Source organism: Trichogramma pretiosum, unplaced genomic scaffold, assembly GCF_000599845.2.
Source record: "Trichogramma pretiosum strain Unisexual culture from Peru unplaced genomic scaffold, Tpre_2.0 scaffold1, whole genome shotgun sequence".
NCBI classification, from domain to species: domain Eukaryota; kingdom Metazoa; phylum Arthropoda; class Insecta; order Hymenoptera; family Trichogrammatidae; genus Trichogramma; species Trichogramma pretiosum.
The window spans coordinates 2,144,837-2,164,670 of NW_019641703.1; the positions used below are offsets into that span (position 1 = coordinate 2,144,837).

The 19,834-nt window shown below is 33.4% G+C and overlaps 4 protein-coding genes across 7 annotated transcripts; 1 reads left to right on the forward strand and 3 right to left on the reverse strand.

Annotated features, from left to right (window-relative positions):
• Positions 1-261: 261 nt before the first annotated feature.
• On the reverse strand, positions 262-2,726 carry LOC106653268 (pyrokinin-1 receptor-like). Its single transcript, XM_014372667.1, has 4 exons — positions 2,353-2,726; positions 877-1,289; positions 582-805; positions 262-507 (listed from the first exon to the last, which is right to left on the reverse strand). The coding sequence occupies exons 1-4, from the start codon at positions 2,724-2,726 to the stop codon at positions 262-264; spliced, it is 1,257 nt and encodes a 418-aa protein (XP_014228153.1).
• A 930-nt stretch (positions 2,727-3,656) lies between these two features.
• Positions 3,657-9,856, reverse strand: LOC106656329 (glutamyl aminopeptidase). Of its 4 annotated transcripts, none has more exons than XM_023462694.1 (15): positions 9,613-9,856; positions 8,600-8,863; positions 6,918-7,341; positions 6,666-6,813; positions 6,321-6,591; positions 6,085-6,255; positions 5,916-6,013; positions 5,705-5,839; positions 5,255-5,636; positions 5,055-5,182; positions 4,766-4,981; positions 4,611-4,690; positions 4,384-4,532; positions 4,182-4,314; positions 3,657-4,107 (listed from the first exon to the last, which is right to left on the reverse strand). In XM_023462694.1, the coding sequence occupies exons 2-15, from the start codon at positions 8,835-8,837 to the stop codon at positions 3,723-3,725; spliced, it is 2,958 nt and encodes a 985-aa protein (XP_023318462.1). In that variant the 5' UTR covers positions 8,838-8,863; positions 9,613-9,856; the 3' UTR covers positions 3,657-3,722. The 4 variants fall into 4 exon arrangements, with proteins under 4 accessions (XP_023318462.1, XP_023318463.1, XP_014232741.1 ...); XM_023462695.1 differs by having other exon boundaries at positions 8,600-8,837; positions 9,605-9,856; XM_014377255.2 differs by having other exon boundaries at positions 9,605-9,856.
• Positions 9,857-10,961: 1,105 nt separating this feature from the next.
• LOC106653273 (acyl-CoA Delta(11) desaturase-like) lies at positions 10,962-13,547 on the reverse strand. The gene is made up of 5 exons (XM_014372675.1): positions 13,307-13,547; positions 13,091-13,221; positions 12,593-12,798; positions 11,878-12,060; positions 10,962-11,334 (listed from the first exon to the last, which is right to left on the reverse strand). The coding sequence occupies exons 1-5, from the start codon at positions 13,545-13,547 to the stop codon at positions 10,962-10,964; spliced, it is 1,134 nt and encodes a 377-aa protein (XP_014228161.1).
• A 1,957-nt stretch (positions 13,548-15,504) lies between these two features.
• On the forward strand, positions 15,505-18,160 carry LOC106655390 (acyl-CoA desaturase). The gene is made up of 5 exons (XM_014375769.2): positions 15,505-15,791; positions 16,272-16,402; positions 16,604-16,809; positions 17,002-17,187; positions 17,781-18,160. The coding sequence occupies exons 1-5, from the start codon at positions 15,653-15,655 to the stop codon at positions 18,088-18,090; spliced, it is 972 nt and encodes a 323-aa protein (XP_014231255.1). The 5' UTR covers positions 15,505-15,652; the 3' UTR covers positions 18,091-18,160.
• The last annotated feature ends 1,674 nt before the right edge of the window (positions 18,161-19,834 follow it).

Genomic DNA, 19,834 nt, shown 5'->3' on the forward strand with positions numbered 1-19,834 from the left:
ATGGCATACGATGTAATGCAGTAACATTTTTATCTAAAAAAATAATCTTTTTTATCTTATATCTTATATAACTATATTACAATCGGAAATTGATACAAAAAACTCGGAAAAATCGAAAGGGTAAGTAAGTAATTCAGATTTTTTATTAATAATATATTTATATGCGTAAACTATGTCAATATTATAATACATCAATCATCATCTGTTATTTATTTACAAATAAATAATAAATACATGTAAGAAAAAATATATTCATTATTGTTATCTGTCTAAGGTAGTTTGATAAGAGCTAGGAGTAATGTTGTCGTTTTGCATGGTGTATTGACCGCAGATCGTTGTCTTTGGCACAGTTTCGTCGCTCAAAGATAGCGACATCGTCACGCAGGCTTCCTTTTGTTGGTTGTTGCTACTGCCATTCGGATAGGGTGAGTAATTTTTTATCGAAAATTGAGGACGATTGCTCGAGTTTCTTTGGACTTGGGCTCGGCATTTCTTGGAAAACATCAGCTGCAAAGCAGAAATAGAGTAAAAAAAACAATGAAAAATTTCGACTTTTATTTATGACAGTTTGATATACGCACCATAAAAGCTTTGCGAAATTTATTCGACATTATGTTGTAGAGCAATGGATTGATCGCGGTGGATAAATAGTACAAAACGCCGGATATGTACGTGAGGCTCCTGTAAACCGGTAAAACGATCGTTGGCTCGCTACTCTTGACGTTGTAGTTTTTCGCGTAAATAGCCAACAGTCGCTGAGCGTGAAACGGCGCCCAACAAATGAAAAACGTTATGACCACTGCAACTGTAAGAAAAAAATAGACAACGTTTAAAGGCGATTAATTTTTCAGCTATCTACAGTCAGTCGAGACTCACCCAGCATCCTCGTTATGTTCTTTTGCGAGCACCTTTTCCTGCCGTCACCTCGATCTACGCTGTAGTATCGATGCTCGACCTTGTCGTCCCTCGTGCCCGTCATCGACATGCTCGTCCTCCTCAACTTGACGCCGATCAGAATGTACAGCACCGTTATGACGATCATGGGCACGACGAAGAGCAGAAAGGTGGACACCTCGAAGGCGTGATCCAGGAAGGTCCACTTGAGCGAGCAGATCGCGCTCTCGGCGACGATCGAGCCGTCCTCGTGGCGCTGATAGACCAGGCCGAATTGCACGGCTTGAGGGATCGCCAGCACGAGGGCCAGTGTCCACACGGCTATCACATACCTGATGGCCCGCTTCAGGTTGGATATCGCGTGTGAAAGGAATGGATGGCAAATGGCAACGTATCTGTGTGAAAAACAATTTAATTATCGTATTTTTTATTTGCATAATTCAAAAGTAAATTGGATTATTCATAAAAGTGAATCAGATACAAGTTTAAAGATCAAATAAAATTGATGAGGGTTGTATGGGTTTTAAGTAAAGGGAGAGATTTAATTGAACTTTTCTTCTGTTTATTCTTCTCTGATGGATTGAAGTTACAATTTTATAACCAGTGACAATTTTAAACCAAAAATAAATACAATTATATTTTTACATTTAATATTATGTATTTTATAATCGAGTGAGGTTTCTATCTGGATTAGTAAAAAAATAATTTGAAAAAAAAACAAGAAAAAGTGGCGGCAAAGAAGAGAGATGATGAGAAGCGATCACGTTGCGAAAAAAATTCTAAGATCTTTGAATAATTTTGATAAAACTACCAACGATGAATCGTATTCCGAGACCAATAAAAAATCTCGTGAACATCCAAATGAAGCGCTTGCAAAGGAAAACGAGATCGATATAATGTGTAATTTTCTGAGCAACTTTCTGTGTATCTTTTGATACATGGAAAAGTTAAAAATCAAAATTTTGGATTTGTTGAAAAGTGGAGAAACAATAGTATTTGTCACGAGACAATTTAATGTGAATAAGTCTACGATTCGGTCTATTCGTGCAAACGAACAAAAATTAAGTATGAAAAAACTTGGATTCTATGCAATATGTGTAAAAATAAGTAGGAAAAGTAATTTAGAACGTAAGGAAGATATGCTGATAATTTGGATTGACGATAAAGTGTATTTGAATGCTTATGAAGAGCTCCGCAAGGATTTTCTACGTAATATGAAACAGAGCTGCCTCACAAATTACTTTAATACATATAAAATATCCTAATTGCAAGTATTTTTATGTATTTGATGAGAAGCGGGTGCAATAAATTCCAAAATTTTCTGAAACTGAACCCCCTGTTTTCCATATACTCATTACTTCCGTATTCGCGAATTCCGTATTCGCGGTACTGGTGTGAAAACCCCCGCGAATAACAGGGATCACCTGTAATAAATAATAGTAACAATAAATAACAAACCTTTCGACCGAAAAGGCCGTGATAGTAAGCACAGTCGCGTTTGCCGCCGTTTCGGCGGCGAAACTCTGCAGTATGCAGAAAGCCTCGCCGAACACGTACGGATAATTCGACCACATGTAATAGATTTCCGGCGGCAGTCCGCTGACGAGCAGCAGCAGATCCGAAATCGCCAGACTGAACAAGTAATAATTCGTCGAGGTGTGCATGGCCTTGTTTTTGGCGATCACCAGGCAGGTCGACACGTTGCCCAGCAATCCGGCGAAAAATATCACGCAGTACGCGACACTGACCGGCACGACGATGTACAGGGGATCTCTTCGCAACTGTAGCAAGGTCGTCGTCGATTCGATTTTGACGTCGTCGTGAATATCCATTTTTCTCGATTGCTTTTGAACATTTAGCGATTTTCGCGATGATCCACTTGATTCATAGGCTACTTTGACAGCTACTGGTCACGTGCATTTGTTATCCTTTATCACTTATGTTTAGTATATAGTATTTCTGATTTTTATAAGAATTAAATTCAATGAGATGCAACGATATTTCGATCCGCACAAAAATACGACTATTTGCACAATCGATGTTTATCTTTATGCTTTTAATACACGAACTCAACGAGATTTTCTCACTTTTTTTGCTCGCGCTTTCAGCTTGTAAGCTTACATATATTTTATTTTTATGAAGTTTAACGCAGTCTTAAAAGAACTTACTTAACTTATAATACTATACTTACTAGCGCAGCGCACGCGAAGTGCACTGACAAAATCGCGCCGAGTATAATACACGACGTCGTCGCGCCTGCATCGCATTCGCGCGCGCGCGGAAAAAGAGAAAGGTGAGACGTCCGATATATACACGGTGCATATATGTATCGAGGATACGCGTGTGTACACGCGTTATAGCAATGCTGTGCGTGCCTATATATCGATGTTGCAGCGCGCGCGCACAAAACTTGAAAGAGCGGAAAAAGGCAAGAGAAGAAGCAATTTAAAGAGAAGACGCGAAGGTAAAGGGAGCGATAAAGAAAAAACCTGTTTCCACGCGCGCGCGCGCGCTGCACGCGAGTCGCGCGTCTCGTCGCCGCCGTTGCGCGAGAGCTTGATAGACCGGAGGAATGATATTATACTTTTATGTGCACGTACGTGTCGTATATAGGCATAACGTTGTAGGCGTGTATCGATGCATTGTGAAAACGACGTATTGTATTTTTTGTTTTTATTTTATTTTTAATATTAAAATGAGATAGTACAAAAGTTAGGTGGCATTTTTATAAATGCTCTGTACAGTATACGAATTAACGTTCTTACAAAAAAAAAAGAAGAAATGTCGAAGGCATTATGATGTTTTTATATATTATTATAATTTTATTTTTAACTGGTGACCAGTAATTTCGGTCTCGAGCTAAGCCACTGATCGATATCGCTGACCGAGCGCGCGACCCAGTCGATGTTGGCCAGCACCGTGTCCATGGCCTGGCCCCGATACTGCTTGCCCGCGCCGGCCTCCGGATACTGCTCGAAGAAGGCCTCCATCTCCTTGGCACGCTCGAAGCTGGCGAAGCTCTTCGTAACGGCGGGTATGAGCTGGCCGAGGTATCGGTCGTTCAGCGTGTAACGCTTCACCAGGAATGGCCAGTTGGTGCGCACCCAGTCCCAGATCAGGCTCTCGCCCTCGGGATTGTTGGATATGCTGGACAGGCAGCCGAGGAAGTCTTGGGTTCTCACGTACTTCTCTTCCGTGGAGAGAGCGATGAATCTGGAATTTTAGCGGAAAAAGTTGATGAATAAATGTTTTAATTGTCGATGATTCTGAACTCGAACTATAATTACTTTTTCAAAATGTAACTCGATTGCACGGCTGATAATCCGTTCATCAGTTTAGCTTTTTCGGCAGCGTCCGTTTCTTTGGCAAATCTGTCGAACATGACATTCCATTCTTTTTCACCTCCAGCATATTTCATGCCTAAAAATAGTTTTTGTCGTTATGAAATTATTTATCTTGGAGAAAAATTGAATTTGTCATTGCGTTTACCATAGTAATATACGAGGGATCGGATATCAGGATGAGGACGAACATCTTCTTCGTCATTTATCCAAGCTTTGAACATTGCACCAACGTCTTCTTTGCATTCTTTATGTCCAACTGCACAAGCAAGTCCTAGAACAGCCACTCTCAGATTCCTGTCCATAAAATGTCATTAAATGATGTTTTGTAAATTAAAAATAAATTATTAGAACTTTTTTAATTGCAATACTTACAAAAATTCTGCCGTATCACCTGCATCGACGTTCCATGACACTTCATGATAAATACCATCGACCAATTCTCTTACGTAATCCTGCCCATAACATTATTCAATTAATGATTTTTTATAAACTAATTGAAATTTTATTTTATTGCTTTAAAAACATACCTGGTATTTTTCTAAAGTAGAAAAATGTTTTGCATCTGCATAGAGCAATCGATTAATTTTAGATAATTTAGTCGCACTTATTTTCCATGGAACCAAATTTTTCTCCCTTCCCAAATACACTGTCATATTCATTGCTGATGACCATTCAACTTCTCCAACGTCGGCCAAACTGAAAATATCTTCCAGCAAATGGGCTCTATCTCTTGAAGAAAGTCTCTAAAAATTTTAATTCTTGCGTTAATTTTTATTTTACATTAGTTAGATGTAAAAAAATGTTTAAACAAATTACTTTGTGACTCCATTGCAAAGTATCAATCAATTTTTCCCATTGGCCTTGATCATAGTTTACTCTGTAAAAGCCTACTTGATCAACGTTGAATTTGATCCAATCGATAGGCTCGTCGATCTTGATTTCCACTGCGATTATTTTAATATTATTAATTATATTGAAAAATAATTTCTAAAAATTAATTTTAAAAGTCAACTAACGATAAGGTGCATCTTTGTCGAACCAAACCAAAACTGGAGTTGACTGTTTATTTGTTACATATGTGATCGGTATGGTCCACTTGTAATCAAATGGAGACTGCGTTTTTTTCGGATCGGAACCGACTAAGAATCTTTTTTGAGTTAGAATATAAGTATTTTTATCGGATTGTTTGGCAAAAACTACTGGATAGCCCATTTGCAATGTCCACGTGTCCATTATATTTTTGACGTTGATATCGTTATCTGATGTTTTATCCAACTCCGCAAAGAGATGGGAAGTTTCGGCATTTTTGTAAGCATATTTCCTCAAATACTTAGTTATTCCTTCGTAGAAATTATTTTCCCCGATGAAACCTTCCATCATCCGAAGTAAAGAAGCACCCTGTAATTAAAAAAATATGTTTAAACATTAGTTATTTAGAAAGTGTATGGTTTCTTGGCTTCACAAACCTTGAGATAGGAAATTTGGTCGAAAATAGCATTAATTTCGTCTGGGTTATTGACTGTTTGAATAATAGGATGTGAATTGGCTTTTGAGTCCATAACCAGCGCTGGGTTTAATTTATCGAATAGAAAATGATCCAACTGTAATTGAAATAATTAAATTACCCCAATCAATGAATACCGACATCAATAGATTCAATTCTATAAAAAAACTTACGAAATTGCTTTCTGGAAATAGTTTATCAGCTGCTTTAAATTCTACGTATGTCGCAAAACCTTCATTCAACCACAGATCACTCCACCAAGCCATGGTCACTGTAAAACATAAATAAATTGTTATGAAAAATTATTTTTTAAAAAAATTTTTTTAAATTGACTAAAATTACCTAAATTTCCAAACCACATATGCGCGAATTCGTGGGCGATTACGTGAATAATATCTTGCTTATTAGCGATAGACGTTGTTTTTTCATCGTACAGGAGTCTAGATTCTCTATAGGTGACCATGCCCCAATTTTCCATTGCTCCAGAAACAAAATCGGGAATAGCAGCCATATCTGAAAAATGAAAAATTGAATTTTCCAGTATTGAAAAATTAAATTTTAATTTCAGCACGTCTTACCGAGTTTTGGGAGCGGATAGTCGATTCCGAATAAATTAATGTAATACTCAATTGTTCTAACACCAACATCTAATGCAAAAGTAGCTTTGGCTTTTTGTTGTTTAGTAGTATAAACACTGATTGGAAATGTTTTTCCATTCAATCCATGTGCATTTTTGGTCACACCCACGAAATCACTAACTATGAAACAAACTAGATAAGTTGACATCGGAACACTGTCAGCAAAGGTCACTGTTGTTAATTCTTCACTCGGTTTTCCAACGTCAATGCTCTGAAATTTAATAAAATTTTTTTATGAGCATGTTTGAATCGACGAAGTATTAGTTCGATTCCAATTATATTTACCTTCACGTTCATATTTGACAAAGCACTGTAGCAGTTTTCCCTGGGATGTACTAATTTTATACTGAATTGTGCTTTGAATTCGGGTTGATCGAAGCACGGAAAAGCTCTTCTGGCATAAGTTGGCTCAAATTTACTCGTAGCAATGGTTCTATAATAAAATTTTTTTACAGCCATATGTAGTTAATTGATATAAAAAATTGTATTTTATAAAATAATAATTTTTGAAATTATAATAATTCCTAGATAGCGTACCGTGTTTCATTCAATTGATTTTTGTATTTACTGGAATAAAATCCCACAATTTTATCACTTAAAGATCCGCAAAAGGTTAAATGTAAATCGTAAAATCCAACATCCAAAACTCTCTTGGGTTTTATTACGAAAACTTCCTTCTCCTCTACGACGTAACTAGTTTCAATTTCCAAAGGCATCTTGCTTTTTCTAATATTTGCGATCAAGTCAACCGAACTAATGTTCAGTGCTTTTTGATGCAACATAATGAGGTCTTGTTTTTCGGAAATTTCAAGTTGTATCGATACTTCACCACGAAATTTCTCGGCATCCAAATCGGGAATAAGTAAAATGTCATACTTCAATGGGCGAATCAACGGTGTCAACCGGAAAGGTATATCAGTGTGTTGATGCATATTTATATACTTAAGTACACTTCCAATACCTGTAAAAATGATTGAAATTTTAAATTTTTAGTTGTACGTAATAATTAAAGTACTTATTTTGAAAGATTATCAAATAACACTCAAAATTTTCTATTATACATTTCTGAAAATTCGATTAAAATAACAAACCTAGGAAAAAAATGTAAATTTTTAAACACATTTTCAATTTTTATTAAATAACTCGCAAAAATAATTTCACTGCTTTAGAATCGTATTGTAAGACCACACATTTGTTAAGATTTCAAGCTTCTGTTGTGTACTACTAGCAGTTTATTTTGTTACTAGTTTTATAAGATTAGATTAGATTCCCACTGATCGAAGATGAGAAGGATAAGGCTCATTTGGTTTCAAATCACTTCAGGTTATTTTTTTTCTCAATATATTCTAAAAATAGGATCAAAAATGCTTGGAGTCAGCTTGTAAGTATACGCATAGTCGTTCTAGTATACCTAATTTTTCACGAAATTTCAAGATTTTTTTTAGATTTTCAAGATTTTTTATTGTAAAATTACAGGAAGTTTTAAAATTAAAATTTTTAAACGTATTTTCGAAAATGTTCTCCCTCGTAAATTTTATATCTTTCTTATTTTATTACATTCAACTTTATTTTCGAAAGTATCCCAAAATATGAAAAAAGTATGCTTAAATTTTTCTGACGCTCGATTTCAAAATCTCTTTGGCCATTAAGAATAACTCGGTACATACCGTTTATACCAAGTCTTAGTTTCGGCAATTTTAGCAAAGCCATGAATTCCAAAGAGATCCACTGCAACTGGGGTTGTATCAGAAAAAGCGTGAAAATATAAACTTTGTTTAAAATAAATGTTCATTGCACATGTAAATTAATTATAGGATTTTTTAATTTCTTAAAAAAGTTAAAAAAAATTTGTTTTGCGTCTGTGCATTCAAATCTTATTCGCGCGCATTTGTATTTCTGTTTACTTTTGCGATCCGTGAAACGTGAAATTACTCTTATATCATATTAAAGACATCTGGCGGACAGACCAGGCAATATATACACGTCTATACACAACATTATTCAGCTGATTTCGCTGCTATTCATAATCACAATATTTGTTGATAAAATATTCTGCTATTCTCATAAATATGAGACTGAGCGAATTTAATGAATTTCAACTTACTAAATAAGCTTTAATTATTTTTCATTTTTTAAATTCGAAAGTTTGGTGTTGTGAAAAATTAAACATTGAAACTGTGTTTATTTTGTTAAGAATTTAATAAAAACATTGCGCTTACCGTTGATAAAATTGACTGTTCTTGGACTCAGATGTATCGCAACTTCTGCAACTATAAAACAGGTGCTAGCGATACTGATAAGAGCAAAAAATCCCCAAATTAAGGTTGAAAAAATTAATTGTCTCTGCTTTCGATGCAAGTTTACTTTATCTGGTTTCGGTGACGCAAACTGACCTATCTTTACAGTACCATCATCTGCGTCTCGATCCCCACCGTAATCGATTCTCGCGACATTCATCTTTATGATAAAGTTTAAATATCATTCTGCAGTTTATTAAAAATTGAAATTATTCATTGGTGAAGATAATTTTAATTAAATTATTATGAATTTAGAAATAATTACTAATGGATTAAGATAAACAATCTGTTAATTTGATAATGTTGAATAGTAAATTAATATCTATTAAATATATTTTACAATACTTCATTTAGCCTTATCAGACATAATTAAATTAAAAAAAATAATTGAACAATTTTTTTTTGTAAACGAAAGAAATTCTCTACATCAGGTATCTATACGAATGCTTTTTAATAAACGTAAAAGTTAAAGTTAAAAAGAGTTATGGATAATTGAAAATTTGGAAGGGTGACTTGACCCTTAATATCACAAATTAAAAAAATGTCCCAGTTGAAATATTGTTTAGTACTTTTATTTCATCTTGAGACTGTATCTTGTATTATGTTATCAAGCAAAGAATTATTTAATTGCATAACTTACAACACGAAATTGAATTTTTATTTTAGTAAATAAAAACTTGAGTTTATAATGTTGTACTTCCATAAAATGTTATCTCACGTTTATCAATTTTCATAATTGACGCATTAATCTACGTTAATACTTGATTATCATCTTTTTATTTTTTACTATGGAAATTCAAACGCTGTTTATAACATTATTTTTTGTTTTTAAAATATTCTGTCTTAAAGCTCAAGTTGATGAAACTCACACTCGAATATGAATACAATTTTCTCCTATGATTCATGGTGAAATGTGCAATTACTTACTGTCTTACCAATCAAGTAAAATTTATGACTAAATGTTTCTTCGGTCTACTTTAGTTGACACGCCTCCATCTTTCTTCGTGTTGAATTTTTCACTTGCGTCGGCTAATTATTTTTTAAATTTTTCATTATAATCTAAGTTCTAAAATTTCACCACTCTAATTTGACTGCGCAACAAATTACCCATCACTATATTTTGTCTCAAAGTGTGTCAAGTTTACTGTTTTTTTTCCAGAGAAGTATACAATATTTTAATAACACACAAAGATGAAATTATGAATACAATAATAAAAATAATTGTAACATGAAGAATTAAGCCAAATTCAATGAATGAAGTGCAAAAATGAAAATGATTCTGAATGATGCTTGACAATGCGCGGTTGCTTTAAACGATTCAAATATTAGTCTGCCAGACGAACTGCATCTTAGCTAGTAAATGGACGCCAGCGCCACATCTGGAAATTATGAGAAACGGGCGACTAAACGCTTTACACAGCAAATACATATCGTGATTATGATACTCTTGAAAAATGTAAACTCTGTGAATGGAGTACTAATGTAAGAAATTTGATTAAAATGAACCATACTTTCAAAAGACATTTTACTAAAATATATTTCAAGTCATTATTAAGACATTTACATCGTTTATATACATGACAGTCAATTTCTTAATTATACAAGAGTCATAATAACTTTATGATATTCAAGACCTTCATTTGATTCTTAAAATGATATAGATCTTGCCTTAAAAAAAACTAAAGCATAAAAGTTTTTAATAAATTTCAGATACATATTTTGCGGATATGATTACAGACGTCGCTTTAAATCCTTTTTATATAAAAAGATATAACGTAAAGACAATTAAATTGTCAATGATAAATAATAACAAAAATAAAGTCCTGCAGTTTTCTATCACCAAAAGGACTTGATATAGTTTTAAGCATTTCAACTACAATCCTAACACGAAACAATTTTGAAGTAATATTGAGCTATTACAAATTAATAAATCACGAAGTGATTAAAAATAAACAGTCCAGTCATACTCAAACAAATTTCCATGCGCTTCATTAGACTTAATGACTATTATTTAAGTAACACTATAACAACAATATTTACATTTTATTCCTAAAGATAAAATTTACAATTTAACCATTTAAATCGGATATTGTGTTTATCATTTTAAATTTATATTCAAAGGAAGTCTGAATTATTTTATGATTAAAAAGATATGTAAATATCTTCCTTCAATTTTATGTTTCCTTAGTATTATTTTCATCTTCAAATTAATTTTTAATTAATTGAAAACAGTCTTTATAATTTTGTTTAATGTCTTTTAATGCGGTGGCGAGCGTGATTTTTTTTAAAAGAGTTTTGATTTTTCATTCGGTTGGCTGTTAATTATGTGAACCATTTCGATATCCTCTTGGTGCATATCTTTATCTCCCCATCCCCAAATAGCACCCTCGTGATGATTTTCGCTGTCGTCGTGCTCAATTCTCGTACCATCGCCCGTTCGTTTTGCTCTTTTTTCGATCATTTCCAGGGGAACAGTTTTGAGATCGTAAGCCCATCCAATTTTAGCAAAAAAGTCAATGAAAGCAGTTGAAAAATTTACGCTGTAATCTCCTAATTCTGCTGCTTTGTAGTCCCATGGAAACACGTGATGATAGTTGTGCCATCCTTCCCCGAAGGCTCCCAATGCTACTCGTACGTTGTCCGTTGCGCTGATTGACCTGTTAAAATGACACATAATTATTTCTGTAATTTTCCATTAAAATTAAATTTATAATAGTAGGCTATAATTTTCAACATTAATCCCTGGTAGAAATGCTTAATGTGAATAGAAGTCTTATAATGACCAAAAATGATTATTCAAAATTTTTTAAAATTATTAGACTTGTTTTTGGCAATTTTTACGTTACAATTACGTTATCAATATTAAACATATTTTAAATGGCCTAATAATGACAATTCAATTGATTCAAAAAATTTAGACCAGCTTACAACCACTTCACATACGATATTACTACTCTAATAATTCACCACTAGATGGCGAGTACCTTTATCTGTAAATGTGCAAGTGGCAAATTCAATTAATTGTATAAATTAAAACATGGTTTCGACGCAATTCTACTGACGGAAGTCGCGTACGTGAACTCAACATGCCTTACTAGTCATAAAATATTGAGCACTTCTGCCACTTTTCATAGATACCAGATCTACAAGATTATTCATGGCAAATATAATATATTTTATTAAAAATAAAAATAACTTACTCGTCATACGGTCTTGTTCCCCAAATGTGTGCAGCGGAATTAACGAGCCACGTTATATTGAGGGATAAAGTGTATCTAAAAATTGTTGCGTACCAGGAGTTCATGGGATTTTCATTCCAAAAGTAACAAGGTATCCAAGCAGGGATTACGAAGCAAAATAATGGCATGAGAATGATGTAAAGCCTGTTGATAGAAAAATTTGCGATATCTTAATGGATTGTACAAATTTAAGTAATAACTTATTTTGATTCCCATCAAATTGCTTTATCTAATATAAGATTCGCGCGATTTCTCAATATCAGACAAATTAAGTCTAATTTTCATTGTATTTTTTTTAATTTCATAAGTATTTCGATTTTCGCTTAGATTAATATTTAATCGAGTTGAGATATAATTTTTAAACTAACTCGATTTATTGAATATTTACTGTAAAACCCTGAAAAATATTACAATGATACAGCAAAAATAGCCATGGCTCTACTACATAATAAAACGAACAGCTTATCTTACGCTTTGCTGAGCGAGTAAGAGAAAACGCGCTTTATAGCATGCGCTACTTCGGCCGGTCTTAATTATGTTTTATGGTCTTAAACAATATCGCTCGAGCACTATAACTTTGAAAAATCGATTACTCGCTGAGCTCGTCAGTGAGAATAATAAAGACGAGTATTTTTTTTCGTAGCATGTAAATTCCTAACGGAATTATTGCACTCACCTTCTTTGCCATACAACGACAGGATCGGAGTCCAAGTCGCTCATGTCCACGCTCGCACCTTTGCTGATGACGTCGGGATGTTTGCGCAGCAGCAGCCAGCCCATATGGGAGAAGAAGAAGCCCCTCTTCGCGTTGTGCGGATCTGCATCCGTGTCCGTGAATTTGTGGTGCACGCGGTGATCTCTCACCCACTCGTATAAATGATTCTGAAAGTTATTGCGAAGCAAAAAAATATTAAAAATTTATTTTAATACGTTTTTTACTCATTGAAAATCATTGACTTATGAGCTCTCATTGATTTATACGTATAGTGTTTTGAAAAAATAATTTTAACTTAAAATAGGTCGACGTACGATCGACGTATGATCGACGAAACGTCGTTTACTGTAATTTTTTAAATTTTGAGTATGTAAAGTTTTATTAAAATTGACTATGATGGAAGGATAACTTTCAATAATCGCTTTTTTAAAATTTTTAAAAATAATATTGAATAATTACCTGAAATGCAGTGGTTTGAAATATCATAAGAATGACTCTCAATGGCCATTTAGCTTTGTAAGCTCTGTGACACCAAAGTCGATGCGCCCCCGCAGTGATACCAACCGCAGCTGAACAGGCTACGAGGATAGCTGTAAAAGAGGACATTCGTGTTTTCTTCACATCGTTCACTTAAAAACCCGTTTTTTGCAATTTCGTACGGTAACTTTTACTCACTCCACAGTACGGTCAAAAACTTGGCGCCGTCGAAAAATAGGTATAAACCGTATAGAGCTCCAAAGTGCAAGTACAGAAAGGCGATGACATTTCGCCAAACGATTTTCCAAGGGTACTTTTTATTATTTTCTTTATTATTCAGGTAAGATGTCGAGGATCCATTGGACTTAACTTTTAGATCTGGAGTTTGCGATGCTTCAGAAATGACAGCAGCAGTGGTACCGAATAAATTGGGCGACATAGCGACTGGTGACGAACAATTTAACATTTTTGGACATTTTAATTTTAATTTTTGAAATTAATTTATTGGTAAATTTTAGTAATTTCTATCGAATAACAGTTCCAGTTAACAATAATTGTTTAAAATTTTTAAATTATAATAAGGAATTCGACCCGAATCAAATTTTGAAAAAATTAAATTTTTATTTTTATGCACTCACATTTAAATTTTTAAACTAATTTTTTTTTAATCTCAATAATCACTTACCTTTTTTTTTTTACTATCGTAGTTTAGTTTGCAAAAAAATAACGTAAAAACTCGTAATAAACGAACAATTTAAAACTGAATATTCACACAAAACTATCCGCGTTCCCGCGCTTCAACCTGTTGCGAGAATACCCGAGATGCAATGGTACCTGCTCTACGTGCAGGCGAGAGCACTCTGCCAAGATAAAACCCAAGTGAAGGTAACGCGAAACTTTCTTCGAAAGGCATCCGATGCTTACACGGTGCATCTCTCCGGCCGCAATGGAGAGGGAAATCGAAAAAGATAATCGGCTACTTTTCCAGTTTTGATGCTTAAGGTGAATGTGGATGCTGAAAGGAGAGTCGAACGGGATCGGTATGAGGAAAAGAGGTCATTTGCAGCTTTTCAGGTCACTGTTACCAGGCAAAGTAGCACTAAGCCGTAAACATCGACGCCTGACTTGCTGTATAGCGAACAAGCGGCAACGGCTTTACAGTTCTCTTGCAAATCCTGACGTTCACTATCACATTTTATATTATTAGAAATTAACAATGGCAAGTGTTTTATTGTATTGGGTGCACACTCTTATGCTAAATACTTATAATGATACTTTTTCACACGATCATGTACGGAATATTTTACTGTAATTAAAAAATAAAAATAAATATTGGTAAATAAATTTATTTCTTTACCTAAAAGTTTCATTATCGTTTAAAACAATTAATTTTATATTATGTACTTGGCTGGTTCTTGTTATTATTTCCACTAGCGTGAAATTCCGTGAACTAGATTAACAAGATAAAAAAACATGATGTACAACAGATGTCGTCTTAACAATTCTTTATATTTGTTGAAAGCATTAAATAATTTTCATTACAAACTATGAAAAATCTATTTGTGTCATTAAATTTAATTCTTGAAAATCAAAATTAAATAAGTAATAATAGTCTTAACTTGAAGCTATATTTTTTAATAGCATACCTTAACTAAATTTTTTCAATAAATATGAAAATTACTCACATAGTGTTTGATGACAAATATCTCAAGTGACTGCCGATTTTCAATGCTCACATCGGATATTATTTTCGCAAGCTAAAAGCAAGTACCGTTTGTTAGCCAGGTCAATTGAAGAAGCAGAAAGTGCTGCATGGCCTACATAATCCGCTGCGTATGTTATATTTGCTTCCGAAGATTAAAGCTGTGTCCGCAGACGGTAAAATAAGGAAATTTTTTATTTATTTTTTTTTTTTTTTTATTACAATTGCAACGTTAAGCAACGTTGAGCGAAAATTTTTTGAAATACTATTTAACTGAAAAAATAATTAAATGCTACTTAAGATATGGTGCAATTTAGGTTTTAAATTGTAACGATCAAATATATAATTTATAATAATTTTGAACTGCACACAAAACAGTTCTAATACACTATGCAAGGGACTAAAATACCTACATGATTATAGTTTACGTTTACTAAGTGGATAAGCTTGTTTTTTTCTTTATTATATTAGATTAAAATTGTTTTCCGGTTCACGTTTACGTTTCATCAGATTGGAATTATATTTAAATATCTCAAAAGTTCAAATTAATGGTCAGCTTGTTCTAGCTCAGTATAGGCGCTTCTCGGTTCTTCTCCGCAAAGGAAATGACAATGTATAAATATGCAAAATTTTGAGACGCTGTTTATTCAAGGTCTCGGAGGTCAATGGAAGTATTTTGGGGTAACGCAATTGCTTTATGCGAATCGAACACAGTTATTGTGCGTGAATCGAAAAAGCAAGACATTAACTCCGATCTGCCTAGTTTTTATGTCGTTTTTTAAAAACAGTTAAAAAGTAGACAAAGTTGACCGTTTAATTGTTGCATATTATTAATTGCGAAAATGCCACACGAAGTTATAGAAGATTTCAAAAGGGATATTAGTTGGCCTACGGTACTGTACTATATTCATCTGCACGCTCTCGGATTGTATGGATTGATTCTGCTTTTCACGGAAGCAAAATGGATCACAGTATTATTCAGTAAGTTTTCATTATTATTTTTAATAAGATCGCTTAAATTGTTTTCTAAATAATATTTAAGTTTTAATCTAAAACTACAATTTCTCAATAATTGAAACTGTAGTTTTGATTCTATTCAAAAGTTTGAACATTTAAAACGGGTTGAAAAAGTTTGTATCAAATGTTAAGAATTTAATAATATTTATTTAGTTATTACATGAAATGTTGTAAAAGTAGGCTTCTATGCGAGTGCGGCAGGAAATGATTTAACTAGTGTAATAGCTGCTTGTAGTTTTGCGTAATAATGAAACTCTCATTCTTTGAAACAGAATTGAAATTTATTTTGCCTTGAAAATGGAATTCTCGACAATTTTATCGATAAATTGAGTAATTAACTTATTACGATCGTATTTCTATTGCCTTTTTTTGGTTACGAAAATAAATACAGTAAAAACTATTGATATTAATTGTTTAATGATCAAAACTTCATTTAATTTTCAGCTATGTTCATCATATTTTATGCGGGTCTTGGTATTACTGTAGGAGCTCACCGATTATGGGCTCATCAGGCATTTGAAGCAACAGGTATCATCAGAGGAATCTTGATGATCGGTCATACATTAGCTGGCGTGGTAAGTATAGTTTACGTTTTATTGGTATTTTGAGTAACGTTTTTCTGTTATATATTTATAATTGAATCGAAAATTGACTTTCAATACTTTGATAAAGTAAAAAAATATTCATTTGCATCGGTTATCAGAGATTTAATCTGTAAAAATGAAACCTCACTTTAATTTTCACTGGAAGTTGTACAAAAATGTTTATATTTTCAGGGTGATATTTATGATTGGGTGGTAGCTCATAGAACTCATCATCAATATTATGGAACCGAAAGAGATCCTTACAATCATAAAAAAGGATTTTGGTTCAGTCACGTTGTTAGTAACATTTACTCGCCCCACCCTCAAAAAGAACGATTGGATAAAGACATAGATATGACCGATGTGGATTATGATGGATACGTCTGGATTCAAAGATGGTAAAAAACGTTATTAAATCTAATAATGTCATGTAAAAATTTACAAGACAAATCTATATTCGTTTCTAAAATTTTTTCTTAAATTCTGCTCTGGAAAAATGGTTGTCATAAATTTAATTTTATCGGCGTTAATTATCAGTATTGAAAAAGGTATATTATTCAAGCATTTAAAAAATAAAAAAATAATTTTAGGTTCTACTGGCCAATGTTCATAGTTATTGGCTTGCTTTTACCGATCAACGCACCAGCAGAATACTGGGGAGAATCAATCAAAAATACTGTATTCATTCTTGGATTTTTCCGGCTAGCTGTTACAACTAATTTATCATGGCTCGTTAATAGTGCCATGCTTATTTGGGGACTCAAACCTGGAGACAAGTTAATAAATATTTATCACTCATTTAATTTGTTAAGAAATTTAATATGGTTGCCGTATAGTCATAATACAGTAATGATTAACAACGAAGGGTTTTATAGTTTTTAAGGTGTAAAGTGTTTAATTTCATGAGTACTATTCTTAAACCAGAATTAAAAAATTTCTTCACTATCTAACAGTGCTAACAATTTTTTCAAGCTATTATCATAATGATTTTTAAACGTAACTAACATTTTACCGTATAATTTGAGATACCGTAAGATTATGGTGTCAAACATTCTTTTTAAATTTCATAATTTCAGTAACATAACTAATTTTTTGAAATAATTCCTCTAGTTAAAAATTCATTTCGTACTTGATTCTTTTATAAAAATAAAAAGCATTGTAGAGACACCTGTTGCACTTGTGTTGCATCTGCATTACCGTATGCAATTGGTAACGGCGTTTTAGACTTATCCAACAGCTAATAAGATAGTAAAACTTCATAATGCCGCGAATAAAATTTTCATCATCAATCAGATTTTGCAATTTAAAACTGTTCATTTATTCTAATAAGGATAATATTGATCGATATAAATAATTAAATTTATTACAGATTCCCTTCGGATGACAATACTATTTTCATACTCAACAAATCTTACTGGTTGAATTACCATTATCTCCTTCCATGGGACTACAAATGTGATGAATTTGGAACTTACGACCGAGGATGCGGAACTTTCTTCATCAAAACGTGCGAGAATCTTGGTCTTGTTTCGTATTTGAAAACAGCATCCAGCGAATCGATTCGTGACGCACTTTACAAAGCTGCTAGTAAAAAATCAGATATTCCGTCGTCTTTGGAGTCCGTGAAAAAAATCGCCGACGACGAGGCTGCCAAGGCTAAACTTCGTTATCGACATTAAAATAAATTAACGATTGTAACGTTTTGAATTGGATTATCGTCAAAAATAAAAATTTTATTACATAATTTCATATACATGAAAATGTTGAGGAAATTTCACAATTGACCACTAGATGGCAACTCTATACGGGTGAGACGTTTTAAAATGATTTGCAATTATTAAAATTGCTACTTTATCGAGTTTTTTATTAAAATTAAGCAAGTGTTTACATTTTTTATCATTTTCATCAAAAATATTCATAATCTCTTTTAGAAATTACACATGAAATTTTTTTGACTTATCATTTTTGAGTTATTTTTAATCAAGTATAAATACGAATAATATTCAAATAAGACTAGATAAAGAACATTTTTTATTTTTCATTAGTAAGTTGAACAATTATTGTTCCATACTTTCACATTAAAATTCTGTACTTGAGAATTATTCAATATAACAATACATGAAATTTGAAATCATGGATCCCGATCAAAACATTGTTAACAGATTTCGTAATCTATAATTCAAGTAATAAAATTGTGTACTGGTCTTAATTTAAAATCATTTACCATTCACCTAACATTGAAATTGAAAGTAAAGATACAGCTAATTACTCACTGCTGCTCTCTGATTTAGAAAATTTTTTCAGGGAATAAACTTAGTCTCAGAAGAGATATTTTTATTTGCTTTTTACGGCCAAGGCTAATCACCGATGATGGCAATGTTTGATGAAAATTATACCATGTCGATTACAAATTAAAAAAAAAAACAGTAATTTCAAACCACTCGTCAACTCTGTACCGCGTGTGTTTAAACTTTAAGAGGCTTTTTAAATACACGCAAGTATTTTTTTTCGCGTGTCGAGCGAGCAGTTAAGGAGAGCCTCTTAGCGAGAAAGTAACGAGTCAAATGCGCTTCAACTATGACTTGAGTATTACTTTTTTCAGTCACTCTTGACGTATACACATTTGATGTTGAACTTGTTGAGCCGGCGCCTGACACGCGCTTGTTACATGCATGCGCCGCCGAGGCGTCATATGCGACGTACATAAAGTGTAGCCCCCTAAAAAAGAAGGAAATTTTCACTTATTACCGTGAAACGAGCGAAACAAGCGTAGTTATTTTGCATTTAGGATAATTTTATCGAGATAAGCATCATTTTCATAATTTATATAAATTAAATGATAAACATTCGCAACAGCTGCGTCAATTTAATTTGACAATAATTAATTTTCCGTTACGTTTTTATTTCGAATCAATGATACAGCGTCCATAAATCCGTACTATTTTTAGAAATACTCTCGTCAGGCGTGAAAGCGAAGTTGCGAGCCTTGAAAAAAAAAAACTGTATCATTATGATAAAACTGTTCCCTCCGTAATACAGTGTGCACTAATATAACACTGAGGCAATATCCACAGGAGCAATAATAATAATTCCAATTTCATATTTACACACACGCGCGCGCTCCGAGTTTGATCGTGATTTTCCAGAAAACTGTGTGTATAAAACACGAGCTCCAGGGAGGCGGTGGCGGCAGCGGACGCGCGAGAAAGTCCTCTTATAATGCGAAGAGGTGCATGCCCCGGCGAGTGCCATATATATATATATGCTACCAGGTAGCTAATTTTATGCACACACGGAGGCAATGCAAAGCAATTGCTCGAGCCAGTTCGTGAGCCGTTGGGCGACTGTATACGCGATGCCGAAAAAATGTTTTCAACGTATGTACAAGACACGGGCGGACGGTGCAGTGGCCGCGCGGGCTCG

Excerpts from the sequence above, each read along its gene's own strand:
- LOC106656329 (XM_023462694.1), bottom strand. The coding sequence starts at position 8,837 with ATGAATGTCGCGAGAATCGATTACGGTGGGGATCGAGACGCAGATGAT. Across the intron at positions 7,342-8,599 it reads AACAGTCAATTTTATCAACG|GTATTGGAAGTGTACTTAAG; the intron begins GTAAGCGCAATG and ends TCATTTTTACAG. Across the intron at positions 4,533-4,610 it reads GGTGATACGGCAGAATTTTT|GAATCTGAGAGTGGCTGTTC; the intron begins GTAAGTATTGCA and ends TTTTATGGACAG.
- LOC106653268 (XM_014372667.1), bottom strand. The coding sequence starts at position 2,726 with ATGGATATTCACGACGACGTCAAAATCGAATCGACGACGACCTTGCTA. Across the intron at positions 806-876 it reads GAACATAACGAGGATGCTGG|TTGCAGTGGTCATAACGTTT; the intron begins GTGAGTCTCGAC and ends TTTTTCTTACAG. Across the intron at positions 508-581 it reads AATTTCGCAAAGCTTTTATG|CTGATGTTTTCCAAGAAATG; the intron begins GTGCGTATATCA and ends TCTGCTTTGCAG.
- LOC106655390 (XM_014375769.2), top strand. The coding sequence starts at position 15,653 with ATGCCACACGAAGTTATAGAAGATTTCAAAAGGGATATTAGTTGGCCT. Across the intron at positions 16,403-16,603 it reads GTCATACATTAGCTGGCGTG|GGTGATATTTATGATTGGGT; the intron begins GTAAGTATAGTT and ends TTATATTTTCAG. Across the intron at positions 16,810-17,001 it reads TACGTCTGGATTCAAAGATG|GTTCTACTGGCCAATGTTCA; the intron begins GTAAAAAACGTT and ends AAATAATTTTAG.
- LOC106653273 (XM_014372675.1), bottom strand. The coding sequence starts at position 13,547 with ATGTCGCCCAATTTATTCGGTACCACTGCTGCTGTCATTTCTGAAGCA. Across the intron at positions 12,061-12,592 it reads GTCGTTGTATGGCAAAGAAG|GCTTTACATCATTCTCATGC; the intron begins GTGAGTGCAATA and ends TTCTATCAACAG. Across the intron at positions 11,335-11,877 it reads GGAACAAGACCGTATGACGA|GTCAATCAGCGCAACGGACA; the intron begins GTAAGTTATTTT and ends TCATTTTAACAG.